General features: G+C 40.6%; 1 protein-coding gene across 1 annotated transcript in view; it reads right to left on the reverse strand.

The window, feature by feature from the left end:
* RSRC1 (arginine and serine rich coiled-coil 1) overlaps positions 1–22,184 on the reverse strand; it is a 173,479-nt gene extending 151,295 nt beyond the window's left edge. The window contains exons 1-3 of the mRNA XM_074833870.1: positions 22,051–22,184; positions 14,388–14,582; positions 11,738–11,863 (exon numbers count right to left, since the gene is read on the reverse strand). Of these exons, the coding sequence (XP_074689971.1) occupies positions 11,738–11,863; positions 14,388–14,582; positions 22,051–22,184 (455 nt within the window). The remainder of the gene's footprint in view (positions 1–11,737; positions 11,864–14,387; positions 14,583–22,050) is intronic.
* Positions 22,185–23,546: the final 1,362 nt, after the last annotated feature.

Raw genomic sequence — 23,546 nt, forward strand, 5'->3', positions numbered from 1 at the left:
TAATGCTTAATGACTAATTCCTCAGAGATACCCTTAAAAGCCCTAAAATGTTGTCCTTGGGTAGAAACTTTCACTCAGCAATCAATCGGGAGCAAATTAGATGATTGTGTTGAAATGTACTGCACTGTTTAAGCTAACAAATGAATGAAGAAAGGTAGTATATCGGAACATATGCCACTACACTGAAGTTGCTAAAAGGGTCTGTTGGAAGAATATTTGGTTTCCAGTGAAGCTAATATGCTATAAGAAGGGACAGTGATGAAAGAATACCAAGTCATATGGAAATCCAAATATAGTGACAGACACAATTATTTTACTAATTGCTAATGAATACAGTCAAGTGGCTTCAAAAAGCAAAACTTTGCTTGGACTACTTCAGGTTTTGACCTCTGCATGAGCAAATGCATTTCAAACTGAAGCCCACCAAAATTGATTAACGGCGCCAGCCAAGGCCAGCGTGTAGTTGAAGCTTTTTTCCATCTATCACATGGCCCCAAGGATAGTTAAATGAACCTTAAAATGGCTACAAACAGCTCAATGACTACACAGACTCCTGCCAATTAGAAATAATTAGGCAGTCATTTTGGTGGTAAGTCTTTTTAAGTGCATACATAATGATGCAATGATGCTTATTAGCGATCTCATATGAGCTATGCTCAAACAGCCTGGAATAATTATGCAACTATCACAAAGCCTTGCACATCTCTGTACTTCACCTTAATGCATTTAAAAATCCACTTCATTACCTCCAGTAATTAATCCTCCATTAATTGCAGGAAAAGCCCGGTTTACCGTGCTTCGTTTCTAATTATCTTATAAATAGTTATGGTTCTAATTAATGTGTTCATTAAGCTGAATATCTTTCTCAAAGCCATGCTCAGAGCAAAGGTTCTGCTTTTGAGAGAAAAAGCCTAACTAGCCATAAGGTGAGGCCATTTTGGTTGTATTTGCTTTTATTTTAGTATATTCAACCTCCTAATTGGCATTTAAAATCTAATTTGGAAGAACTTCAAGAAGACTGTATAGTAGAAAAATAGGAAAAGGATTTTCTTTTTTTTTTACCCGTTCTCCAATCAAGAAGCTTAGAGCTTTAACAGGAAAACTTTTAGCATATCTTTTTGATATAGACTGGTAACAGATTTTCAGTGCTATGCCACAGATTAATTTAAATTCTATTATAATTTAGCTTACCCCTGCATGTTTCCATATAAGAGAAGCAAAAACTATAGAAGAAAAAATAGGTATCTAACAGTATATGCATAATTTAAAAAAAACATACTACCGCCCTTGCCTTCATTTCCAGGATATCAATCAGCAGAACAGAATTACAAAAAAATTGAAATCGGTTATTCAGGCCGAGCACAATATAACCCTTTAAAGTCAAGGAGAGTTTTTCAGTTTGCCTCACTAGAAGCTGGTATGATCCTATGAAAACCGCAACTGAAGAATATCTTAAAATAATATTTACGGATAAGGAAACTCCATATTGAAAGCATGTGTTTCACAGTATTTTGGAGGTATGCATATAAGAATTTGCAGAAAACTTAAAAGATTCAAAATAAAAAAATTCTGCAAAAAGCACAATCAAAATATTTAAGTTATAGTTAATATTAAGGCATAGATATTATCTTCCTATCTTTTCCTAGATTTTATTTTTTAAGCTATCCATTATATTTAAATATATCTCTCTCCAGTTACACTATGCAAGAACAAATAGAAGCTTTCACATTTTTTCCTGATGTGATCACATATTTAACATAAAATATTTTGCTCGGATAGTTACTTAAACACTATTTTAACAGTAAAAGGACAAAGGCTCTACATATGCCTGAAATTATCAAATTTTTTTTGGTAATCTTTTCTTCCTATAACATCACACCTTAGTAAAATCTGGAATCACTGAAGTCAAGTGCAGCTTTGCCATTGACTCCGATAGGGCTGAGGGTTTATACCAATAAACCTCTATTAGGACCAGATGAAGCGTTCTCATCTATACATATTCTTGCTTTTGCTTTCCAGGCAGACACGGTGCCTTGCCTTCGAAACTGGCAACAGCCCCTGTTCGCAGTGCCATACTCCAGCTTCATGGTTGCCTCTCACCTGACCTCAACCTGAACGACCCAGGCCTGCCCCTTTTTTCCCCAAACCGTGTTCTCCATCCATGGGCATCTCACCCTGTTCTCTTGCTCCTCACTAAAAGAAAGCGAGAGCTCTCAGACAGATCAGTGCACGGAACTATCCTTCTCACAAAATCATTCAGGTTGGAAAAGACCCTTGGGATCATCGAGTCCAACCCTCAGCCCTACTCTACAAAGTTCTCCCCTACACCACATCCCCCAACAGCTCATCCAAATGACCCTTAAACACATCCAGGGATGGTGACTCCACTACCTCCCTGGGCAGCCTATTCCACTCTGACCACTCTTTCTGTGAAAATCTTTTTCCTAGTGTCCAGTCTGAACCTCCCCTGTTGCAGTTTAAAGCCGGTCCCTCTTGTTCTGTCACTAATTACCTGTGAGAAGAGACCAGCACCAACCTCTCTACAATGTCCTTTCAGGGAGCTGTAGAGAGTGATGAGGTCTCCCCTCAGCCTTCTCCTCCCCAAACTAAACAGTCCCAGGTCCTCCAATCGCTCCTCACAGGATTTATTCTCCAGGCCCTTCACCAGCTTCGTTGCCCTCCTCTGCACTTGCTCCAGCACCTCGAGATCTCTCTCGTATTGGACACGATACTCAAGGCGTGGCCTCACCAGTGCAGAGTACAGGGGGATTTCTCCCACATCTCTGCATCAGAACAGGTACTAAAGGATGAAGGGACAAGAAAATGTCACAGTTCCCCAACCTTAATCAGTTTAATCTGGTATAAACTTACTCCCAAAGCACACTTTGGTCATGATATCAACAAAAACTGGTAGCTGCCTATCTGGATCTTGAAGTACAATTGATTTATATGGGATAAAAATGTGTTTGTACAAAGGTACAAGACAGCAATGCCCTGCTACCAAGAACTGGCGTCAGCTGAAATCTTGGCTAAAAGCAGCGATCAAAGAATGCCAGGGCATGTATGCTGATTTATACAGAAGAGTGATCATCTCTGGAAAACAAAACACCACCAAAAAAAAAAAAAATATCCTCTAAAGCAAGAGTCAGCAACTACCACCTCTGCCACAAAGATGGATTTTGAACGGCATACAGCACAGCTAGGAGCAAAGAACCATAATACCTTGAGAAAAATAGCTAAGAAAGGCAGCAGTCCCCAGGTCCTGGCTCCCACAAAGCCCCAGACTAGCTTCCAGCCACAGAGGCAAGACATTACGGATGAACATCATCTTATCTCTCTGGTAATTAATTTCTCCCAGGACCTGATATATTTCTAGCAACATATTTAACCTCTAGTTTGCAAAAAGCATAGCATCAGGCCCAGCATACTTCAAATGTTGCTGACCCCTGATCCAGGGTGGCTGGTTACAAGAACAACAGTCTCGTTATAACTGCCCCTCATGTAACTTGAATAAAGTCACACAAGAGTAATATACAAAGATAATCGAGAAGGATTATGGTAACCAACCTATTAATACGTAAACATGGCAAGGAATCAGTGGAAGAAACAGTAATCCATCATTAAAACCATCACGAACAGGGAAGCTGAATGAGGGTTGCACAGGCAATCTTAACTCCAGCACACGCGACTTCAGCAAGGTTGACTTGGGTACATTCAACAAAATTCAGCCTGAATTTTTGCTATACACAGGGCTGACAGCTACTTTTACTCTACTGTTACAAAGCAACTGTTACTCTTGCTAGGGTATTTTACATTCAGATGAGTCCCACAGGAAAGATACAGTAAAACACTTTTTCGGCAGAAATACGTTTTCCGCCTGCATCTTTTTAAACTAGATTCTGTTACTGTCACGTGTTATTAGAATTAGAAAGAACGAAAGATGGGAATGAAGTAAACAGTAAAATGCTTCCACTAAATTCTACAATTTTGTGTTTCACATTTTGATAATCACATTCTAGAAGCTAACACTGGAAACAGCAGCAATTTACATAGCAAACAATGACAATCTTGTATTACCGATGCATCTTTAAGACATCTGCTATATGCTGGTTTGTATAGCTACCTCGAGAAACATGAGCTCTGCAGCAAAAAATAACAGATTCTATTTCATGGCCAGAGCTTTGGCAGCAGAGAAAAAGAGGATTTAAAAAAAAAAAAAAGTAAAAATACATAGCAGTTTAGAATGTAGACACATCAAAATCAAAAAAGCCAATTCTCCACTAAGGGGAATCATATTCTTCTTCTTGTCTTCTCAAGTACCTTTTCCCAAACAGAAAACTGAAGCATTAAAAAAACCCAAACAACAAAAAAACACTAACCTGAAAATACACCTTTTCCCAAGGGGAGAAATAGAAGGTTTTAGAAAAATAAGAACCTATACTTAAAACACATTCTGTGCATAACACCTGGACTGCTTTAGGAAAAATAAATGTACATGTAATTAGACTCAATACTTAGCTCTAAATGAACAGCACTTACATATTTTTTTTTTTTTAAGGCTTTTTTTTTTTAATACCAATGAAAGGCATCAAAGCAACTGTCACTAGCAGCTATCTGGCCTTATTGATAACTTAAGGGCCCTTGGCGTTGCCTTATGAAGTTTAATTTCCCAAAGCGGTCAATTAGAACTCGGTAATGTGCTCATTGGTGGGTTATTGCTCTAGGATATCTTCAGTGCTACTGCTTCACCTCTGTAATTTTTCCGGTATAGTCACGTAAGACAAACTGTTAAGTTCTTTTGGAAAAAAGTCAGTTATAGCTAAAAAAATATTTTTAGAGACTTTTGGTGATACAACCTGTAATGCAACAAGATCCTACATAAAAACTGCAGGTTTTGATTTATTGTGGGGAAAAAGAAGAAATATGATCCAATGTTACCATCCACAGAAAAACTAAAGACCATGTGAGCAAACTCAATAATCTGAATTTCACTAGTTCTTCCCTGCCCCAACCCTTTATTTGAAGTTCAATGAAAGAAATACTACAATATCTTAATTAAATATACATTCTAATGGACCAAAGACTCCAAACTCCCCTACCAGTAAGAAGAGAGATAAACATGTAATATTTACACTAATTCCTTACATAATTATGTGGATCTGTAGAGCTAGTTGCATATGAGGGTGTTAATTTGTGCAGCAACGGCAAAAGAAAAAAATATCCTAGGCAGCACATCAAAACTTTAAAAGAATAGTAACTCCAGTAGCTACTACCAGGCAAAAAAAAAAAAAGTAATGAAACATTTCAAAATAAATATTCTGATTAAATAGCATTGCTTGATTTCTTATAGGACTTTTATCTACTTCTCTTCAGAAAATTCTTGGATCCATTTCTGAAGGAGGTACTTCCAAAGCATTTTTATAGATTAAGCTTTTCAACACTGTCTGACAAGACGTGCCCAACCTTTTTCTTCACAGTTGTCTTGTCATTTCTTGTTTCTTACAGCAGATACACAGGAAGAGCCATGTTTGTACCCTCTCCCCCCGTAGCTGTCTCATTGCTCCAAGTCAATACTGCTATTGTTACACAAACTTCACTTCCTAATTCCTTCCACCTCCTTCCCATCAGACAATAAAAATTCCATCATCTGGTGTCTATAGGATGGTCCATTCAGAACACCTTCACCTTCTTCCCTATGCCTCTCCTTGACCCCAGAGCAGCTGACGTCACCTCTGTTAACACTTACTCCCAGGGGCAAGACCTCTACTCTTCAACTGAAACGACCTTCAACTTCAATGTATACATCTGCATCATATTTAAGTCTTTCTCCACAACATTCTTAAAAATCAGTCTTCTAAATCCACCCAACTGCGATTCATCTTATTTGTGTGATGATCTTTGCCCACGACTTGAGCCATTCCATTTTTTTTTTTTAATTAATCTCTCCTCAACCTCCTCCTGTTCATCTATAAACTCTCAGTCTAATTTGCAAGGCCCCTCACAATTTTGCTCTTTGGTTATCTGCCATTATCTCTTCTATTAGACATCGCTGCTGACATTAACTTCTACCTCAAAATGTACATCCCTTTTACCTTCCTCTCTTCTAAGAGCCTTTATTTTTGTTTCAGGCCAATGCTGTTCTAGAAGATTCATCCTGACGTTGTTCATAATTAAAACTCTACACTGTAATCTAGTAGAAGCTATCCATTAGTGTGTGCTAACCAGAACAGAGACAGCCGGTAACTAATAGGATGTTTTGAACACAAGTTAGTATAGATTATGTCTTGATCCAACATTCGTTACCAGCTGTAAGATCTGATAGGCCAGGGTTTTAATTTGGAAAGACTCTAACACATTAATACTACCACACTAAAATAATGCGATCCATGGGAAAAAAAAAAAAAAAAAAAAGACTCCTTGAAGGCAGACCCATTTGTATTCACCATTCCAAGTAATGCAAGTACAAAAGCACTCAATGATAATACTGCTTATATCTTTGAAAAGTCTTACAAACAACATTTCACTGTGCAATACTGACCCTTCGCTAAAATATTTCCTAGCTATGGTTTGGATTTATTTCGAAGAAGATATTAAAAAAGGAAATTCCCAAAGACCAAAAAAAACCCTCAGGCAAAAGACAACTGACCCTTGCCAGTACTAAAAATTGAAACCTGCAAAAAACCTAAAGATCTTGCCTACACAGAGGCAGGCTATAAAGAGTGCAGGTAAACAACCAATACACAGCAAGGACTTAGAGCTTGCCCCAGCCGTGAATACGTGTCTGAACGAAGCCGTGACCTTTCTGGGAACCGATCAAACCCAATGGCAAGAACCTCTAACTCCAGGGTAAGCACTGTCCAGGGTTGTGTTTGAAGCAGCAGTGTTGAAAATGCATCTAGAGAGGGGTGGTAGGGACTTAGTTTCTTGTAATTCCATTATCCCCGGGTGTCATAAACCAGACAATGCAAATGACACTATCGTTAGCGATCGCTAAATCTGTGAACCTGACTATTCAGTATATATACCAACACGGCACTGTTTTAAAGACATTAGTGGGGTTTTACTGTTATTTATTTAATGATCCTTTTCACATTGCACTTCTCTGCATGACTAGAGGACTCTGTTTTTAAATATTACAAACTCTAAGTGCTAAACACAAAGAATTCTGGCAAGTTATGAGGGTTGAACCTAAGTTAATTCTAGTTTACACTGCTAGGATAATGGCAACTTCGGTCCACAAGCTGCTTTTTCATACCAAAACCCAAGTCTATTCCAAAGCCACCTGCAAGAAGTAGGTCGCCCTGGCACTGGACTGCACACATTTCAATATTAAATCAATTAGAATGGCAAAATGGTAAAGAAATAAAATGTAACTATGCACCCCCACACACCCTGGGAAAAAAAACCACCCCAACACACTGATCAAACGCTTCCTTCACTGACAGTCCAAAGGCATCAATTCTACAAACAGGATTACTTTACACATATTTTCTCTTCTTAGATATGTGCAGATGTACTAGCTGTTGTTATGTCAATCTTTAAGGTGAATTGTGTTAAAGATATTTCAAGGCAGCAGTTTTCAGTTTAATGTAAAGGGAAAAGCCAAAAACACTTGGCAGACAATAAAAACAAACTTGCATATTTAAAGGCAATTATAGTGAAATACTCTATAATCACAGAATTGTATGAAATCAAGGAATAAATATTTTGGTTAATTCTATTTAAAGCTACATGAACTAAAAGATTTGCATTACAAGTTCCGACGTAAAGTAAGCATTTTCACATACAATTAACTTGCAGAACAATTGCAGTGAGAACTCTGAAAATATTAACAAGACTCTAGCCACATAGAAATTACAAGAAATCCGAGTTTCTCTATTCCAGAGAAGCATAATATTCTAATAAGAACTATCCTAATCTTCACCCAGCAATAATTTCAAGATGATATTATTATTCTCATTTCCTTGAATAATATCCATACTCCAGGGCCATTTTCCTTCTCATATTCAATATCATGCATGCTTGTATCAAGATTCCTTTCTTCATATCCTGTCACAGTATCAATCACTGCCTCCTGTCCACTCAATCCACTTTTGATTTATCAGCCGCCGTCTTTCTGGACTCCATAACTCGACCCAAACCATTTTAGCAAGACATTGACAAATAGCACCCAGTATCACATCAACCTGTTCCACTTAGTAAACTAAGAAACAGTAACTGTGACATCTCTGCATAAGTATTCCATTCTATTCCCCAGACTGATGTATATTAATGAGGAGATGGTATTTGAAATGCTTCTTCCACATCAGCATCTAATATGATCAAATTAGGAAATGGGATGATTTATTAAATTTCGTAGAGCTGAAATATTTCTTTATATCACTGTATGTGTGGTTTCAGAAAGTGAGCTGTTGCTTTCAATTTTTCTACCGAGGATGTGCCTGCATTTCACAGACGAATTATTGTCTTTAAAAAGATTGCAAGAAGGCGAAATGTTATTAAGCAAATGCTCAGTAAAACAAACTAAATCGGTTTTAAAATTCCTAATTTAATGTAAATCTTGGTTGTTTTGCTGAAATTCAGTTTGTGATCTTATTAAGTCACATTTGCATTGTACTATCTTGCTGTAGGACAGCTTTAAATTTATAGCATTACTAGGAAGCCCCACTTTTTTGACTCTAAAAGATGCATCTAAAATAAAATAGTTATGATATGCACAAGTTTTCTTCTAAAATAAAGTACAAATAAATCATTTTAGGTTGCAAATAATACCTACTCAAAATATTTTTAAAACATGTCCTTGTAAAAATCTAACTTTTCAAATTAAAACTTGGCATTTCGGTATTTTACACAGTTGGAGCTCTGTAAATCATTCACTCAAATAAAACACCTATGTTAGAGAAGTTATTAAAAAAAAATTACATTACAGCCACATTGTGAAAACACCAACGTTTTCACTACCTTGAAAAACAAACTATCTTAATTTGACGGGGGACCGTGGGGAGAGAAGACATTATGGGATACAGAATTTGTGTCATCTGCGTGACTTACACCAAAAACAAATCCAGTGGTTTAAAGATAGCATGTAATGGATCTTAACTTCCAATACGAAATGAGTCTTCTAGTCTCAGTCCCATTCCCACTGGGGGAAAAAAAATAAAATCAGAGTTGCTCAAGCCCTAAAGGTGGTACTCTGAAGGTACAGCAGTAACGCTGCAAATACAAGTAGCATAGAGATGATCTTCTCTTTATTGCTCCATCTCATATTGCTGCTTCCCGGGCGGGTCAGTAGATGTAGCTCCCTGCCACTGGCAATTCAGAAGCTGGAGATCAGCAAGAACACTTCAGCGGGTAACACGCTCTTCACTACACTAACCCAAGGTGGTTACTTCTGAGCATTTTACTAGATTATTTACATCAATGTTTCCCTCAATACTTACCTCTAAAAGTCATATGAAAATAAGATGTCCCACCCCAAGCAAAAAAAATTAATGAATTACAGATGTCAAATTCTTATGAAATTCCAGTTTAGCACTACAAATACACACATATCCTAAGACAAATACTGTCCCTTCGCATTTAACAGCTTTGGATGGATTTTTTTCTTGCCTGACTGCTTTTTTAATTCATTTCAACTGCTGGTAGCCACAATCTCCAACAGCAAGGGTTCCACAGCTTAATTATGTGATACAGAAGAACCATCTCCTTTTGTTTGAGTAGGATCTGAGGATCTGCCACCAGCTGACTTCGATCACTTCATGCCTGCCCCAGGTCTTACACTGGAGGAGATCGCAAACACTCATTCCTTAATCATCTTTTCACACCATTTTTTTTTTTTTATACCCCTCCATCATATTCCCTCTTTCCCCCACAATCTCTTTTCCAGCCTGAAGAATCATAATGTCCTCAGTCCTCTCAGGAAAGCTGCTCATAGCTTCGATTGAGTGCACAAGACAGGTTTTGAGATAGCACAGAGCAGAACTATTTAGCATTGCTGCAACTGCCTCAACACTAACAAACAGGGAAAACACAGGCCTCTAGTAGCAGCTTTCTGCAACCTATTTAACTCTTCTCCAGAAATAAGATTAATCCATGGCTTCTGAGTGTAACGTTACAGCAGAGAGCAGACTTAGAAAAAATTACAATAAGGATTCAGCGTGTCCTGTTGGGTTTACTTTTATGCTTTTAACGTTTTAGTTTTATGCTTTTAACATGCCAAAAGACTCTTCTGTTATAATTTAGGATGTTATTTATACATATTTTCCCTGAAGAACCACGTCTCTGAATAGTAACATCATTTAAAGTGATGTGCAGCTATACCTCTGTAGCTATAGCACTGAAAAGCTAGTACATTTTTTATGTATAAAATATTTTATACACAGTATTTCCTAGCACAAAATGAAACAAACACTAGACATGTTTTTAAAGTTTTTAGGTGCATAATTTCCATATATTGCTACAATGACAATTAACATCAGTAAACCCCTTGGAAAAGATGCCCATTAGACTATGTCTAATGAGACCTGCAATTTATACTTATTACAATCAAAACGAGCTCTTTAAATCAGGTTATCATACTTCCTAATGCTGAGTATGTGACATACTAAAAAACACCTTCATTTTCACCTATTCTTTTGACATTTCCTCATTTTAAAACTGATTTTGTTAGCAAAACAGTGGATATTTACAGGAATATTTCTACACACAGCGCAGTAGCTTATCTGGGGTCTACAGCTCAGATGGTAAGTATAGTCAAAGAGAGATCAGACAGTTTAAATAACCAAATTGCTACTACAAAGGGACTGTAGCAATAAGTGTCCAGGCAACTATTATAATGAACAGCTGTGAATAAGTCATGAGAGAATACAAATAAGAGAAAATGAAATGTTCACGTCTTTTGACAACAATTTTTCAACATTTAGAGGCAACAGCTCTACTGATTTGGTATATGAAAATAACACGTTTTACTAAATTCTTAGTGCAGGTACACAAAATCACCTGGCTGAAGATCTGTAAATACATACCAAAAGAGCTTTGATCTGCCTGATACACTCAATAATTTATTTAAATTCAATGGAAAATGCTAACAGTAATTCTGATATCCAGGGATAAACTTTATTTAAAACACACAAAAATTGAGCTGCTTTTAATTACAAAAGCATGAAGCAGATTTTATGATACAATTTGCAACATCTGATTAAGATTTAAATATTTAAATTACGTTTATTATTCAAAAAATTTGTCACAATCCAATTTATGAAAAATTTCAACACCATCAATATCTTTAAATATTAAGAAAAAATTGCATAACTAAATACTCATCTCTTTCCAAGGGAAATACAGATGAGAAAAATAACAGTTTAGTCTGATCTTCAGGGGGCCAATGTTATGCATGGGAGTTATGGAAATCAGCAATCAAAAAAATCCACAAGAAGTTTTCAGATGATTACAGTTAAACCAAGGTGACTTCATTAACGTTTTTTGCACTTGGTCAAATGCAAAACATGTAACTTATCTTCAAAAGCAACTGTTCCACCAGTGTAATTTAAAGATTTAGTACATCAAAAGCACAGCACAGAGATCTCAAATTAGGAAGAGTTTCAAGCGACGTGCAGTTTAGACGATCACTTGCAACCATTATTTCTAGTATATTCCAAACTCAGTAACTATATGGAGATTTTAAATGAATGTTTTTACAGTAGAAATAATAATTCTTTTTCCTAGAAAAGAGTCTTACCTTCTTGTTCTACTTTTTGATCTTGATCTTTGAGACCTGTAGGATTTGCCTCTGCCCCTTGATCGGCTACGACTGCGTTTTCTTCTAGAACCATATGAAGAACTACTGCTCGATCTGTGTCTGCGTCTAAAACAAAACCATGCTATTAGTATGCTACTGCTTCTAAAAAGAAAAAAACAACAACACAGAATAAAAACCCTGTTTACTTAAAAGGGACATACAAACCTGTGTTTTTTGTATTATGTTGTAGCAGCCTCAAATACCACTATTAGGCTGTAAAAAGTAATTTACAGACACGTGGGCAATGCCTGTCTCAAAGAGTTTATGTTCTAAAATATACATCCTAAGACAGAGAAAGGGTAGACAGAGAAACAGAAGTTAACTGATTTGCCTAAAACCATGCAATACCTCAAGGGGAAAGCCAGGAACACAACCCAGCTCTCAATGGGTTTTAGTCCCATGACCAGCTCATTGGAACTCACTGCCTCTTTGCCAAATCTAAGGTTGGAGAACCATTTAGAACCAACATTTTCAGCAGGATTTACACAGCAATACATCGCAGGGGATAAGGACTACAACTCTGGCGCTAAAAATGAAATTCCTAAAACATTAACTTCTGCGTTGCTACTGTATGTAATTATTGCCGCTCACACAATGTACATACATAAAATGTGAACATCAAAACGTATTTTAAATTATGCACACCTAAAAATATTTTGTATTTATGTAACCTTACAGATTTGTTACCTCAACTTTCATAACACGCAATCTTTGTTCTGCTCCGATGCCGACAGACTTTTTCAGTACTATTAGTAATCAAATAATCAGCATTAATTTATTCCATTTGAGCCTGGAAGTCTTCTCCTGAGTTCAGTCAGGAGTCAGAAAGGTATCTTCCTTTTCCCCCTCCCACCCAACCTCCCCATTTCATTTATTCAAATAATAAATTCTTATACACAAAGGAGAAAGGAGAAAGAACAGATACTAAATACATAAATTAAACCAACTAATCCCAAAACTGAGGCGAGGGATACCTGCCAAGTCTTAATCTTAAAATTTCCTCTCCATCTCTCAAACAGCTAACTAAATCACAATTACAATCCTTATGAGAACCTCCTTATTTTTGGCCTTTATTGTTGATTAATATTAAAATATAACACCACAAAGAAACACTTCTGTACTTCGGGATGTAGTCAGTGTGGTATGTTCTTGTCTAGTGTAAGGGAAAAGGTGCTGTATTAGGTACAAGTAGTGCTGCAGTAGTCCAAACTGGAAAAGATATATAAGTTAACTACTAAAAAACAAGTCTTTATCTGAAAAAGGAATGCAGTGTTCCTGCTAAATGAAGAACAACAACAGTAATCTTAGTAACTGCTACTTTTGATTCTTAAGGGTCAGGGACAAATCCAGCAGGACCCCAGCGTGTCGTAGCGACTTAACTGCCAGAAGCAAATGCCCTAAACTAAGGGCAAAGCAAAGGTGCCAGCCAGATCCTAAAAGCAGACACTTTCGTCTTTTCTGGATTCAATTTAAGTCAACTGGTCTTCGTCCAGACTCTAATCTCCCTTCAAGGTCTGTTTTTATCTGCGAGCTAGCCATGCCTGCACTGGACTAAAGAGATTCATAAAGCTGCATGTCATCAGCATATTGTTGGCATCGAAGCCCATGTCATCTCACTGTCCCCTAAGGGCTGTATGTAGATCCTAAGCAGGAACAGAAGAAAGAGGAGATGGAAATAAATAAGAAACCGCCACAATCAGCCAACTTGCCCCTCATTGACACACTCTTCTGTCAACTAAAGAAAGGTTTACAAGGAGCAGTTTCTAATATATTTGCAGGGCGGGTAGACACTATGAGTATTTTCCAGCTCCACTTACTAATCAACTGACCACTACCTGTTCGTTTGACACCAGGATCACCTGGAGTCACCCTGACACACAGCCAGGATAGCACCCCGATCTAAAAAGGTCAGGTACTGAAAGGGGCTTCTAATGAAGGAAATAAGAGTGTTAGGTCAAGAAAAAATTGGTAGATATAGCCACATGATCAGTGTTCCAAACACCCAGCTGGCTACTGGATTCTGTACATTTCAAAAATAGCAAGAAAAACAGTGAAAACTAGCTGTTGCAGCAAATGTATAGACCTACTGTAAAATCACCCCAAGTCTTTCAATTGAGACAGTCTACCCCGCTGGCTGGAAAGACCTACTTGGTTTATAACAACAGGAAAAAGAGTAACAAAGAACAGTCTATAACTAGTTGAATGAAACTACTTTACTAACTGGCATTAATGTATGAATATATTTCAGATTAATTATTTGGAAGGTAGAGAAAGGAAGAGTTATTTCACGTGGCTGGTTTTTGTCAGTTTTAATAAGGAAGGTACCTCTGGATCTGCATATACACCGGTTTTGTATTCTTGGAAGGGGGGGGAAGGTGTTTCAAGTTTTTTGGTGGTGGTTTTGGCTTTTTTCTTTAAATGTAACTGAAAATATTGCCACATCTTCCAAGATTCCAAACAATCCTTGCTATAAAATTCCAACCTAGAACTGACTAGACATGGGATTCAAACACTTCTAGCTTTCTGCCATAATATGAGAGAGCTTGATTCGTAAACAACCGCGACAGACAGTAAATTACTACAAATGCACCTTTTCTCATAAGAATGTGAACGAGACTGGAGATCTCGAGACCGCGACCTTGACCTCGACTTCCTCCCAGATTTTTTACGGCTGTATGTTCTGCTGTCTGAGGAGCTACTTGAAGACGAACGCCTGCGGTGTTTCTTTTTCCTTCTGCTTCTGTTCTCTTCTTCTGTGTCCGAGGAGCGACGTCCCATTTTTAAACTATGTAAAAACAGAAATTCTAAACTGTAAGAAAGTCTCGTGTCTACATTATGTTGTTATAGGTATAAAAAAAATAGTGTGTATGCATATATAAACAAACATATCATGATACCATTTTAAAGTCATCATGTAAACAGAAAATTTGGTTTGCATGCAAAAATTAAAAATCGATTTTAATGTAAGTTGTCAACAAATTCATGTTATTAAGTAACTTCAAATTCACACTATCAGCAAATCTGAATTATTTTATTATGGTATCAACTATTTGTTGTAAATTTTCACAAATGCAGCAATCAAATTTCTACATCAGAACATATTTTCATTTTAGCGTATTTTTACATTTTTGCCTTAGATATTAATTTCTGAGAAATTTGGGGAGTAATGTATAAGATACTTCTAATACCTGATATTTCACTTTAAGACGCTACGCAACCAGTAGTACATCTTTAATATGTTTAATTAACAGATATAAATGAAGATCCACAATAGTTGCACGATCAATAGAACACAGTCGATTTCAGTGACTCATGTGAGTCACTTCATGTGGTTTTGGTCGTGCAATTAAAATAACATACTTTTTTGTCCTAGTTGTCATAATTAAAACATGCACTGAGAAAAAAATTCTAGGAAGTTATTTTAAATTAATTTAAACTAGAGTTAGGTTGATTTTGATTCTCAGTTTAGATCCACTCAACTTTAAATTGCTTTATTCCAAAATCAGACCTATAAATACTAAATTAATGTTTCTTGATTGCCAGTGTGTTTACTTGGACAAAGTTCACAGATAAAAATTTTTGAATTTTAAAAAATTTTCTTTGATAAAAATTTGAGTGGGAGGTGGGGAAGCCTGCCATTTATGAATTGTTGCAAAGACTACCCTCTTCATTCGGAACTTCCAAGAGATCAGTTCCACTGCTTCACAATTAAAGAATTTCTTGACTTTCCAGGCTGCAAAAAGCGCATAGTGCTTTAAAACCATTTTTCTGTCCCAGCAGTATCACCCCTATCCACCAAGACCCCTCTTGTTCACACACACGTCAGCTAATGGTTAGTAACAGCTCCTCCTCCCAAGAGCAAACTGGGATTTCAAGGCTCCCTGGTGACTTCAGCACTGGGAAAACAGGAACTCGTCATTCTTTAACATTCACATCAACAGCTAGATCACGGCTATATTTTGTCACAATATCACCTGTCTTTAACCAACACTGAAATATTACAGGTCCTCATCCTTCTAGCATAAACAAGTTGAACTTATTCATTTTCTGCACACAAACTTTTGCCCTTTCTCACACCTTTGACCACCCAGGCAGCAGACCCTAATCTCCAGGGCAGAGACTGAAAACAGAATGAAAGAGAAATTCACCATTAAGTATGTTTATGCTTAAATTCACAAAAGGTTTACATGCAAATATAAGTCTTGATTACACTAGGCCCTTGGGTCAAAATGCATGACTCAGCAAAAAACACATATTTAGTTCCACAGACAAAGTCTCTTAAACCTACATTTTCACCCCCAAGTTCCCAAGACAGCTAAAACTGTTTTGCACAGGATCGTACTCGCTAGAATCCTACCCTGGTATATGTAAACACCCAAGCAGGCGTGGGACTTGCAACGTCAATGTACTGTGACCAACTTTCCCACAGGAGCCTCTCAGGTACCACCTACCTTCAAAGTACAATAAATATAGAGCCAAAGCGCATTTGCCAGAATTTAAAGACTATATCAGAGATGCAGGTTTGCTTGTCAAATTGAGACATGCTCCTCCCACGCTGCTTAAGCTCATCCTAAGGCCTGCCAGAGCCCTGGAGCCAGGGTGAGGAAGCCACAGCAAGCCCAAGTCTAGAGTCAAAGCGACATCCTCCCAGGACGTGCCAAGTTCTGGACCCAGCATCTACTTCAAGGAGAGTTGCCATATTTTTACCCAACAGCTGTTTAATGCAAAATACAAGAAAGTCCCTTAAGTATCTGGATTTTCTTTGATGTTCACTAGAGTTCAGTTACTGCCACAATCCAAACAGTAGCTACGTAAACTCATCCCTGTGTAGCCAAATCTCTGTGGATTGCAGACAGCTCTTTGTCACACAACCCGCAGCTATCGGTTCCACTCCTGCAGCCACGAGTGCCTACAAATTAGCCGTTACTAAGCTCTGCTGCAATAAACCCCTCTGTATACGTACTTCTCTGCTCAAGAGTTTCTGTCTTCAGCACTTTAGAACTGGTCCTAATAATCTAAACAAAGCATTTTTGACATATTCAACTTAAAACAGCAAACCTCCGTGCACCTAAAACAGCATTTAGGAGGATGAACTGTTATGCAAGAGAAATTCTTTTTTAAATGAAGTTTTTTCTACCATCTTATTAAAGTTATTCTGCACAGATTTTGAAAAAGACATAGGCAGTACTTTACAGACTATTTTATCTCATTTAAGGAACTATGACTTTACAATTCTGCAGAGGAATGCCAATTTATATCAACACACCATCTTGTGCAGTCATTTTATTTTTTTTCCCCCTCATAGTAAGTGATTTACAGAGCTCCAAGCTACTAACAGTTATTGAACAGTAAAATAATGCTCTTCAAATATATACTGATGGAACAATCTTCAAATGAACATGAACCTGAATCTCAAACTTAAAATAAGCGGAACTGCTTAGAAAGATGAAACTACAACACACAGATTTTAAGTTAAAAGCTCACAGACCACAGCTTATGACAGCAAGATTAATGAAAGAGACCAGAGAAACAAAGAGTACAAAGACATTTCTGCCGAGATATTCGCCACTTGATGTGGGTATCATTATGAGCCAGAACATCGTACCTCAACATATATATGGCCTGATGTTTAGCTTCCTTTTTTTGCCATCAGCTTTCTTCTTCATTTGGACATATAACTGGATTAAGCAGCACACAAAACTAGTGAAACATATTATGTAAATCTCAATTTTTTGTGTCTTTGGGACCAAAGAAGCAGCCCTTCTCTATTAGGGGACAAGCCCTACAGCATACAGGCACATACTTGAACCTCAGGAGCTCCAGGAGCTCTGGATTTATCATGGATGAGCTACAGGACAACGGCAGCCGGGTGACTGATGTCCTGCATGTTCCAGAGTTCCCACTGGAAAAGGAGGTTGCCAGAAGCAAAGGGTTGATCCGGGAACAATTTGTGCAGCTGAGTCCTAGTAGCTGTCTCCTAGGGGGATACCTTGGAAGCACACAGGCGACAGACAACTTTGACAGGCACTATCTTTCACCGGGGTCTTTAGACCATCCCTTCAGTGCATGACACACATTTTCCTGTAAAGACGCCTCTTATAAACAAAGCACTTCAGAGCAGTCAATTATCAAGACCTTGAACACGTTAGTTCTCTCCCTGCCTGCTGCCCACTCCCCCCCTACTCCTCAACAGACCTGGGAAATTGCCAGCACTGACCAATCACATCACTGATGGACAGAGGAATCGGTCTGGGGGGTCAGCAGTGGTCCATACACCGTTTCCACAAACAGGACGGGATAATAGCACCTACAGCTCACAGAGGAGAACTAAGATCACTCAGGGAACCTTAATTAGCAAAATCATGAGGAGGGGGGAAGAAAAGGCAAATGGAAAAAACGAAGACTCATTACATGGCACCAGATGCTGAATCTCGTGGGGTTTTCCCACCTGCCTGTTTCCATATGAAGTCTGTAGATCCACCACAAAGACTTGTACCATAGAGTTAACAGAGTGATGTGAGAGAGTTCACCCTTACAGCTCTAAGGAATCCCATTTTGATGGCTCCTTACCCTTACTTCTTGGGCAGAAGCATTAAGCCATATGTATTTGCAATAGGAAACACGCTTCTGCCAACCCCTCTTTATGTGTAGGCACTGTGGAAGATGTGGCTCTCGTTGCCTGGCAAGACACAAGAGGCTTTTATCCTGACCATGGAACAATTCTGGGATGAGAAGAGGGGAAAGGGAAGACATTAACAAGCACCAACAGCAGATGAATGGTTTCAGGTGAACTTAGAACCTGGGTTACATCCCAGGTGTCTGTGGGGAGACAAGTCTCCTGACTATCATATCAGTGAGGTTCCTTCTTCTCCACCACCCTGTCTCAACCTTCCCACTACGTGTTTCTCGACCACCCTCAGCATATTCCCTTTCCCACTCCTGCGTTTAGAGCAAAGAGCAAACACTGAGCATTCAGAAGATGCTGTCTTGAGATATGAGGACCCACAGCAGCTACATGGAAACTCCCGCTGAAGCCTGAGCTGGAGCATAACATCACCAAATTAATCAGCTACTTAAGTAGTTTTGAAAGCTCTAGGGAATGTCTGTGAACATCAACATTTTGAAGGCTTGCAGTTTGTCTGAAATCGAACAGCTTTTCAGGACAATGACTAACAACTAGACCTGATAAATTGTAAGTCCCTGTTCTGGAGCACAGGCATGTTGGAGTATCTAAAAGACAGGTCTCCAAGCAGTTCTTTTTTTTTTTAAACAGTTTTTGTTTAAGTCTTGTTTATGAAAACTGATGCTGCAACACTTTGGTTGAAACAAAAACAAAGTGCATACTCTCCTACACATGTTTTGCCAAGAAAAACACCAACATCAAAAATTTCAAACCAACTATTTCCATTTGGCAAAGTTATATAGTGCTATCAAGCTCACCTGCAAACAGGTAAGTCACCTCCCACCCTGCATTTAAAAATGTAAAGAACAAATAGACGACATAGGAAATGGGCAGACTTCTCTAGAAAAATCTATTCAAAGAGAGTAAGGCACACTATAAAATATAGCAAGAAGTATACACTCATTGATCTGACCTTGTTCAATCCTGTTTCATAGATGTTAGAATCGCTTCAACTGTGCAATACATGTTTTCAAATGTGAGTTTCAAATTATTACTGTATTTACTGTAGACTGTAAGAAAGTAATATCGTTTAGTTGTTTTTAATCAGAGGCTGTTATCCAGTAAGCATCACTGCAGTAGCCTACACCTTGAGCACAGCAGCCAATTAAACAGTGCAATCTTTAGTTACCATAATCAGCCAGAAGTGAGGAAGACAAAATAACCTCCACATTTGTTCAGCATCAAATCCAAATTACGTTTGTTAGTTACTAAGAAACTTTGATCATAACCAGCTTGCAATAATCACTAACCACCTGCACTGTTTATGCAGCACCTCTACAAACAAGATCCTTTAAGAAATTATAATTGATGAGAAGGGCATTGACAGCAAATATACTGCGACCGTCTTGGTATCTCCTTCCTCCCTGCTGAACTGTGCAAGTTCATCTACAGGAGAGAATCCACAAGTCAGGATGAGATGCTGCTCAAGCTTCAGCCAGGAAACAAGGCTACCTGGAGTAAAATTTCTTCTAAGTCCTCGACAAACATGCTCACTAGCTAATAAGTAGGAGTCAGGCTGTTACTAATGGCAACGCTGCTCCCCAAAAAGGGGAAGCCACAAACAGGCAGCAGGTAGAAGTCCCTCTCAGACAGTGTGTGCAGATCAAAGACTGTCTTTGGATCTTCCTCCGCTGAGCTTGTAGTTATGTGGAAACTGTCCCTGCTCTGCAATTCGGAAAAACCACTCTCAGTAGAGGAAGAGATTTGATTAGAAAAGACAACAAGGTGGTTGTTCTTATGAGGGCAGCAACGTGACTTGTTGATTTTATATATTTATCCAGTGGGGCCTCTTTTCCTTAGCCAAGTTTCCAAACCACTACAGGAAGAACACCTGAAGCGCATCTACCAAGACCACTGCCATAACGGGTCACCTCAGAACAAAGTCTAGAGAATAAAGGGTTACAGGAATTCAGTTCCTTTCTTACAATCTCTCCCATAGGAACAGGAATCCACAGACACCAAACATCCCAGGACACCAACATCTTCTGGTTATGTAAAAGATGTCCTCACTGAGAACTGTATCAACGGTGTTTTTCCAAAATCATTAGTTTTGCACTTGAAGAAAGTTTGCCTCGGTTCAAAATCATGAATGAACAATTCATTTGTAATAATAATATTCCTTAATTCAGCTTCAAATCTTCAGATTTCAAAGCGCAGGAGAAACTAGGCTCAGGGAGACATCACATGCCCACGGTCGTCCAGAACACCAACAGCAAAGTGGAGAATTGAACCAAGACCTCAAACCTTTGGATGATGCTCATCTACCAAGAGACCACCTCCCCAAGCCACCTTTTGCTCACTAATTCTTAATTCTACAAACTGACCTTCCACCACATAACTACATTTTCCATACTTGAAGGCAGCAAGAACTACAAACATTCCTATTCTAGATCAACTCAAGTAAGTTTGCTAAGGGCATTAATTAATCAGCATTTCTTCCAAGTACCTAACTTCCAGAATATGCTTACAGATCAACTCAGTTTTTCTGAACTTTTGGTATTTCTTTTAAATCAAGCAGCTTTTGGTATTTCTTTTAAATTAAGCTCATTCATGGGGTGTAGGACCACGCTAAACCACTAAAACCAAGATGTTTAAAATTTGTCCCACACCATTAGAACAGAAAAACTGTTCAAAATAAGTTTCATTCATAACTGGGGGAAAAAAAAAAAAGTAGCACCCAGAATTGTATTTAGCAGAAATATAAAATGAAAATACCTAAAGTGAAATAAATAAAATTAAAATACCTAAAAGGACTGCTGCCAGAAACAGCACATCAGATACAGAAAAAAAAAAAAAAAAAAAAAAAAACACCAAAACAAAAAACAATCGTACACCTTCTTTACCCCTGTTTTCCCAGACAAGAACTGGGAAAGCAAGATTCTACACGAATAATTTTCTCTTATCCTACACATCAAAATACAAAGTGGATTCCAACGGCAGGTGACAGGGACAGTGACATCCACCACAGATACTACATGCTCCCTACTCACACCAGCTGGGCCCTGCTAGTAGGCAGCAAGAGGAAAAGGAGACTTGAGGAAGGCCGGGAAGAGCTCCTACTGCTCCGTGCCACCGGGAAACCCGCCTGGAGTCGGAAGAAACACACCCCGGGCTGGGCTCCGCTCCCCAGCCGGCTGCTGGGCGCTGCTCCGGCTCTGCCCCGCACAAGCCGGTCCATACTCTTCTGCCCCCGCACCCCGACTACTCCTAGACTACTCCTAGGAGAGATGGACACGTTTACGACTGCGGTTATCACACACCCCCCGCCCCGCACTCCGCAGCCGGTCACGTTGCCCGCACCGGGAGGGGAAACAACCCGCAGCGTTTCCACACCGGGAGCCCGGCCCGGGGCTCCACCGCGGCCCCGGTGCCGTCATGGCAACACCGGCCCGGCCGCAGGCCGCCGCTCCCGCCCCGCCACCCCCCCTGACCCTGACCCCGGCCCACAGCCGGCGGCCACCACGGCCCTCAGGAGCGACAGCAGGCCGCAGGGCGCGGCGGCGGCTCACGGCGCCCTTGCCTTGTCGCTGCTGGGGGTGGGCTCGCCGCCGAGACCCCTCCACCACGTTACCTGGGCGGCGGAGCGGCCGGGCCGGGCCGGGCCAGGCCGCGGGAGCGAAGGTGCCACCGGGCCGCGACTGCCGGTTTGAGCTCAGCGCCTTCCTGGGCGGCGGGCAGGCAGCACCAAACCACCGCCGAGCTCATCCAGGCGGCTAGGCAGCGCCGCCGAGCGCCGAGGAATCGATGCGGCGCGCTCACCTCCCCGCCGGGGCGATCGCCCTCCTCCACCCACCCCTGACGCCCCACGGTTGTCCCGGGGTCCCCCGCTGCCCACGGGCGGGCGCAGCAGCCCCACGGCGCGTTGTCTGCAGCGGGAGCAGCGTGGAGACAACGGCAGCGGCTTAAGCGGCACGGTGCCGGTGGCGGCAGGCTGCGGTCCGGCTCCCCCCGCGGGTGGCGGGGACAGCGGCGTGGAGGGTTTCTCGTTTTAGCTCCAAGTCGGTGTTTCCTGGCACTGACAACCGCCCCCGTGGCGTGGGCACCGCGCCGGGGGCCGGGCTGTGCCCCGGGGAAGGGAGCGCCCCGGCCGCAGGGGGAGAAACCGGGCCGAGCTCAGCCTCCGCCCGGGCAACGGCGAGAAACGCAACGAAACGCTGGAATCCTCCACTTAATTCTGTCTTTTGACGAATTCGGTTAGTTTAACGCGAGTTCCCGAGCACACGCTCCCCGCCACGGGAATGGGCGAAGTGTTGCGTGTGGAAAAACAAAACATGAGGACGGAAGAGCCGCTGACACCGGCATCTGCCCGCTCGGCAGCGCGGGGCCGGTCCGTTCCCCCCGGGGTCCGATCCCCCCCCTCCCCCGTCCCGAAAATGCCTCCCGGAGCGGAGCGGGGACCGGTTTCACCGGCGGCGGGACCCGCTCCGCTGCCTGAAACGGGGTAACGGCAAATCGTTGCCTATCGCGGCTGAGACGTGTGTAATTGGATCTGAAGAAATGCTAATTCCGTCCCCAATTCCGTACCTGCCCGAGTAAATAAACGCTCTTTTATGTAAAGTCATCTCTCCAAAGGTCAAATGAAAAATCAATACATAAGGAAGAGTTAAACAATTTTGAATAATTTATTAGAATTCTAGCGAAGGTGTAAAAGAGACGACTTCTGTCAACAAAAGTACTCTCTTAATGGGATTTAAACAACAAAGGAAAAACAATATTAGCAATAAATAGCGTGATTCGCTCTAATCTGATGCCTCAATTCGCCGTACGAGAAAACGTTAATGATACGGCTGTATTTGTCACTGTCAATTAGCCGGTAATTTATTTTGGTGGATTTGGGCGTCCACGGCGGAACTTTTCCGGCTCCCCCGCTGCTCCCCCGGGGCCGGTTCTCCGGCGCTGCCCGTTACGGGCCGGCTCCCGGCGGGGGAAGCGCCCCTTACCTCGGCCCCGCACCCCACGGGGGCCTCCCCAACACCCAACACCCCCCCTCCTCCCTCCCCGCGGGGCGGTGCGCGGGCGCGGAGCCTGCGCGCCCCCCCCCCCCGCCTTGGCCACTCCCCCGCAGCT

This window comes from Strix aluco, chromosome 9 (assembly GCF_031877795.1).
Source record: "Strix aluco isolate bStrAlu1 chromosome 9, bStrAlu1.hap1, whole genome shotgun sequence".
Lineage (NCBI taxonomy): Eukaryota > Metazoa > Chordata > Aves > Strigiformes > Strigidae > Strix > Strix aluco.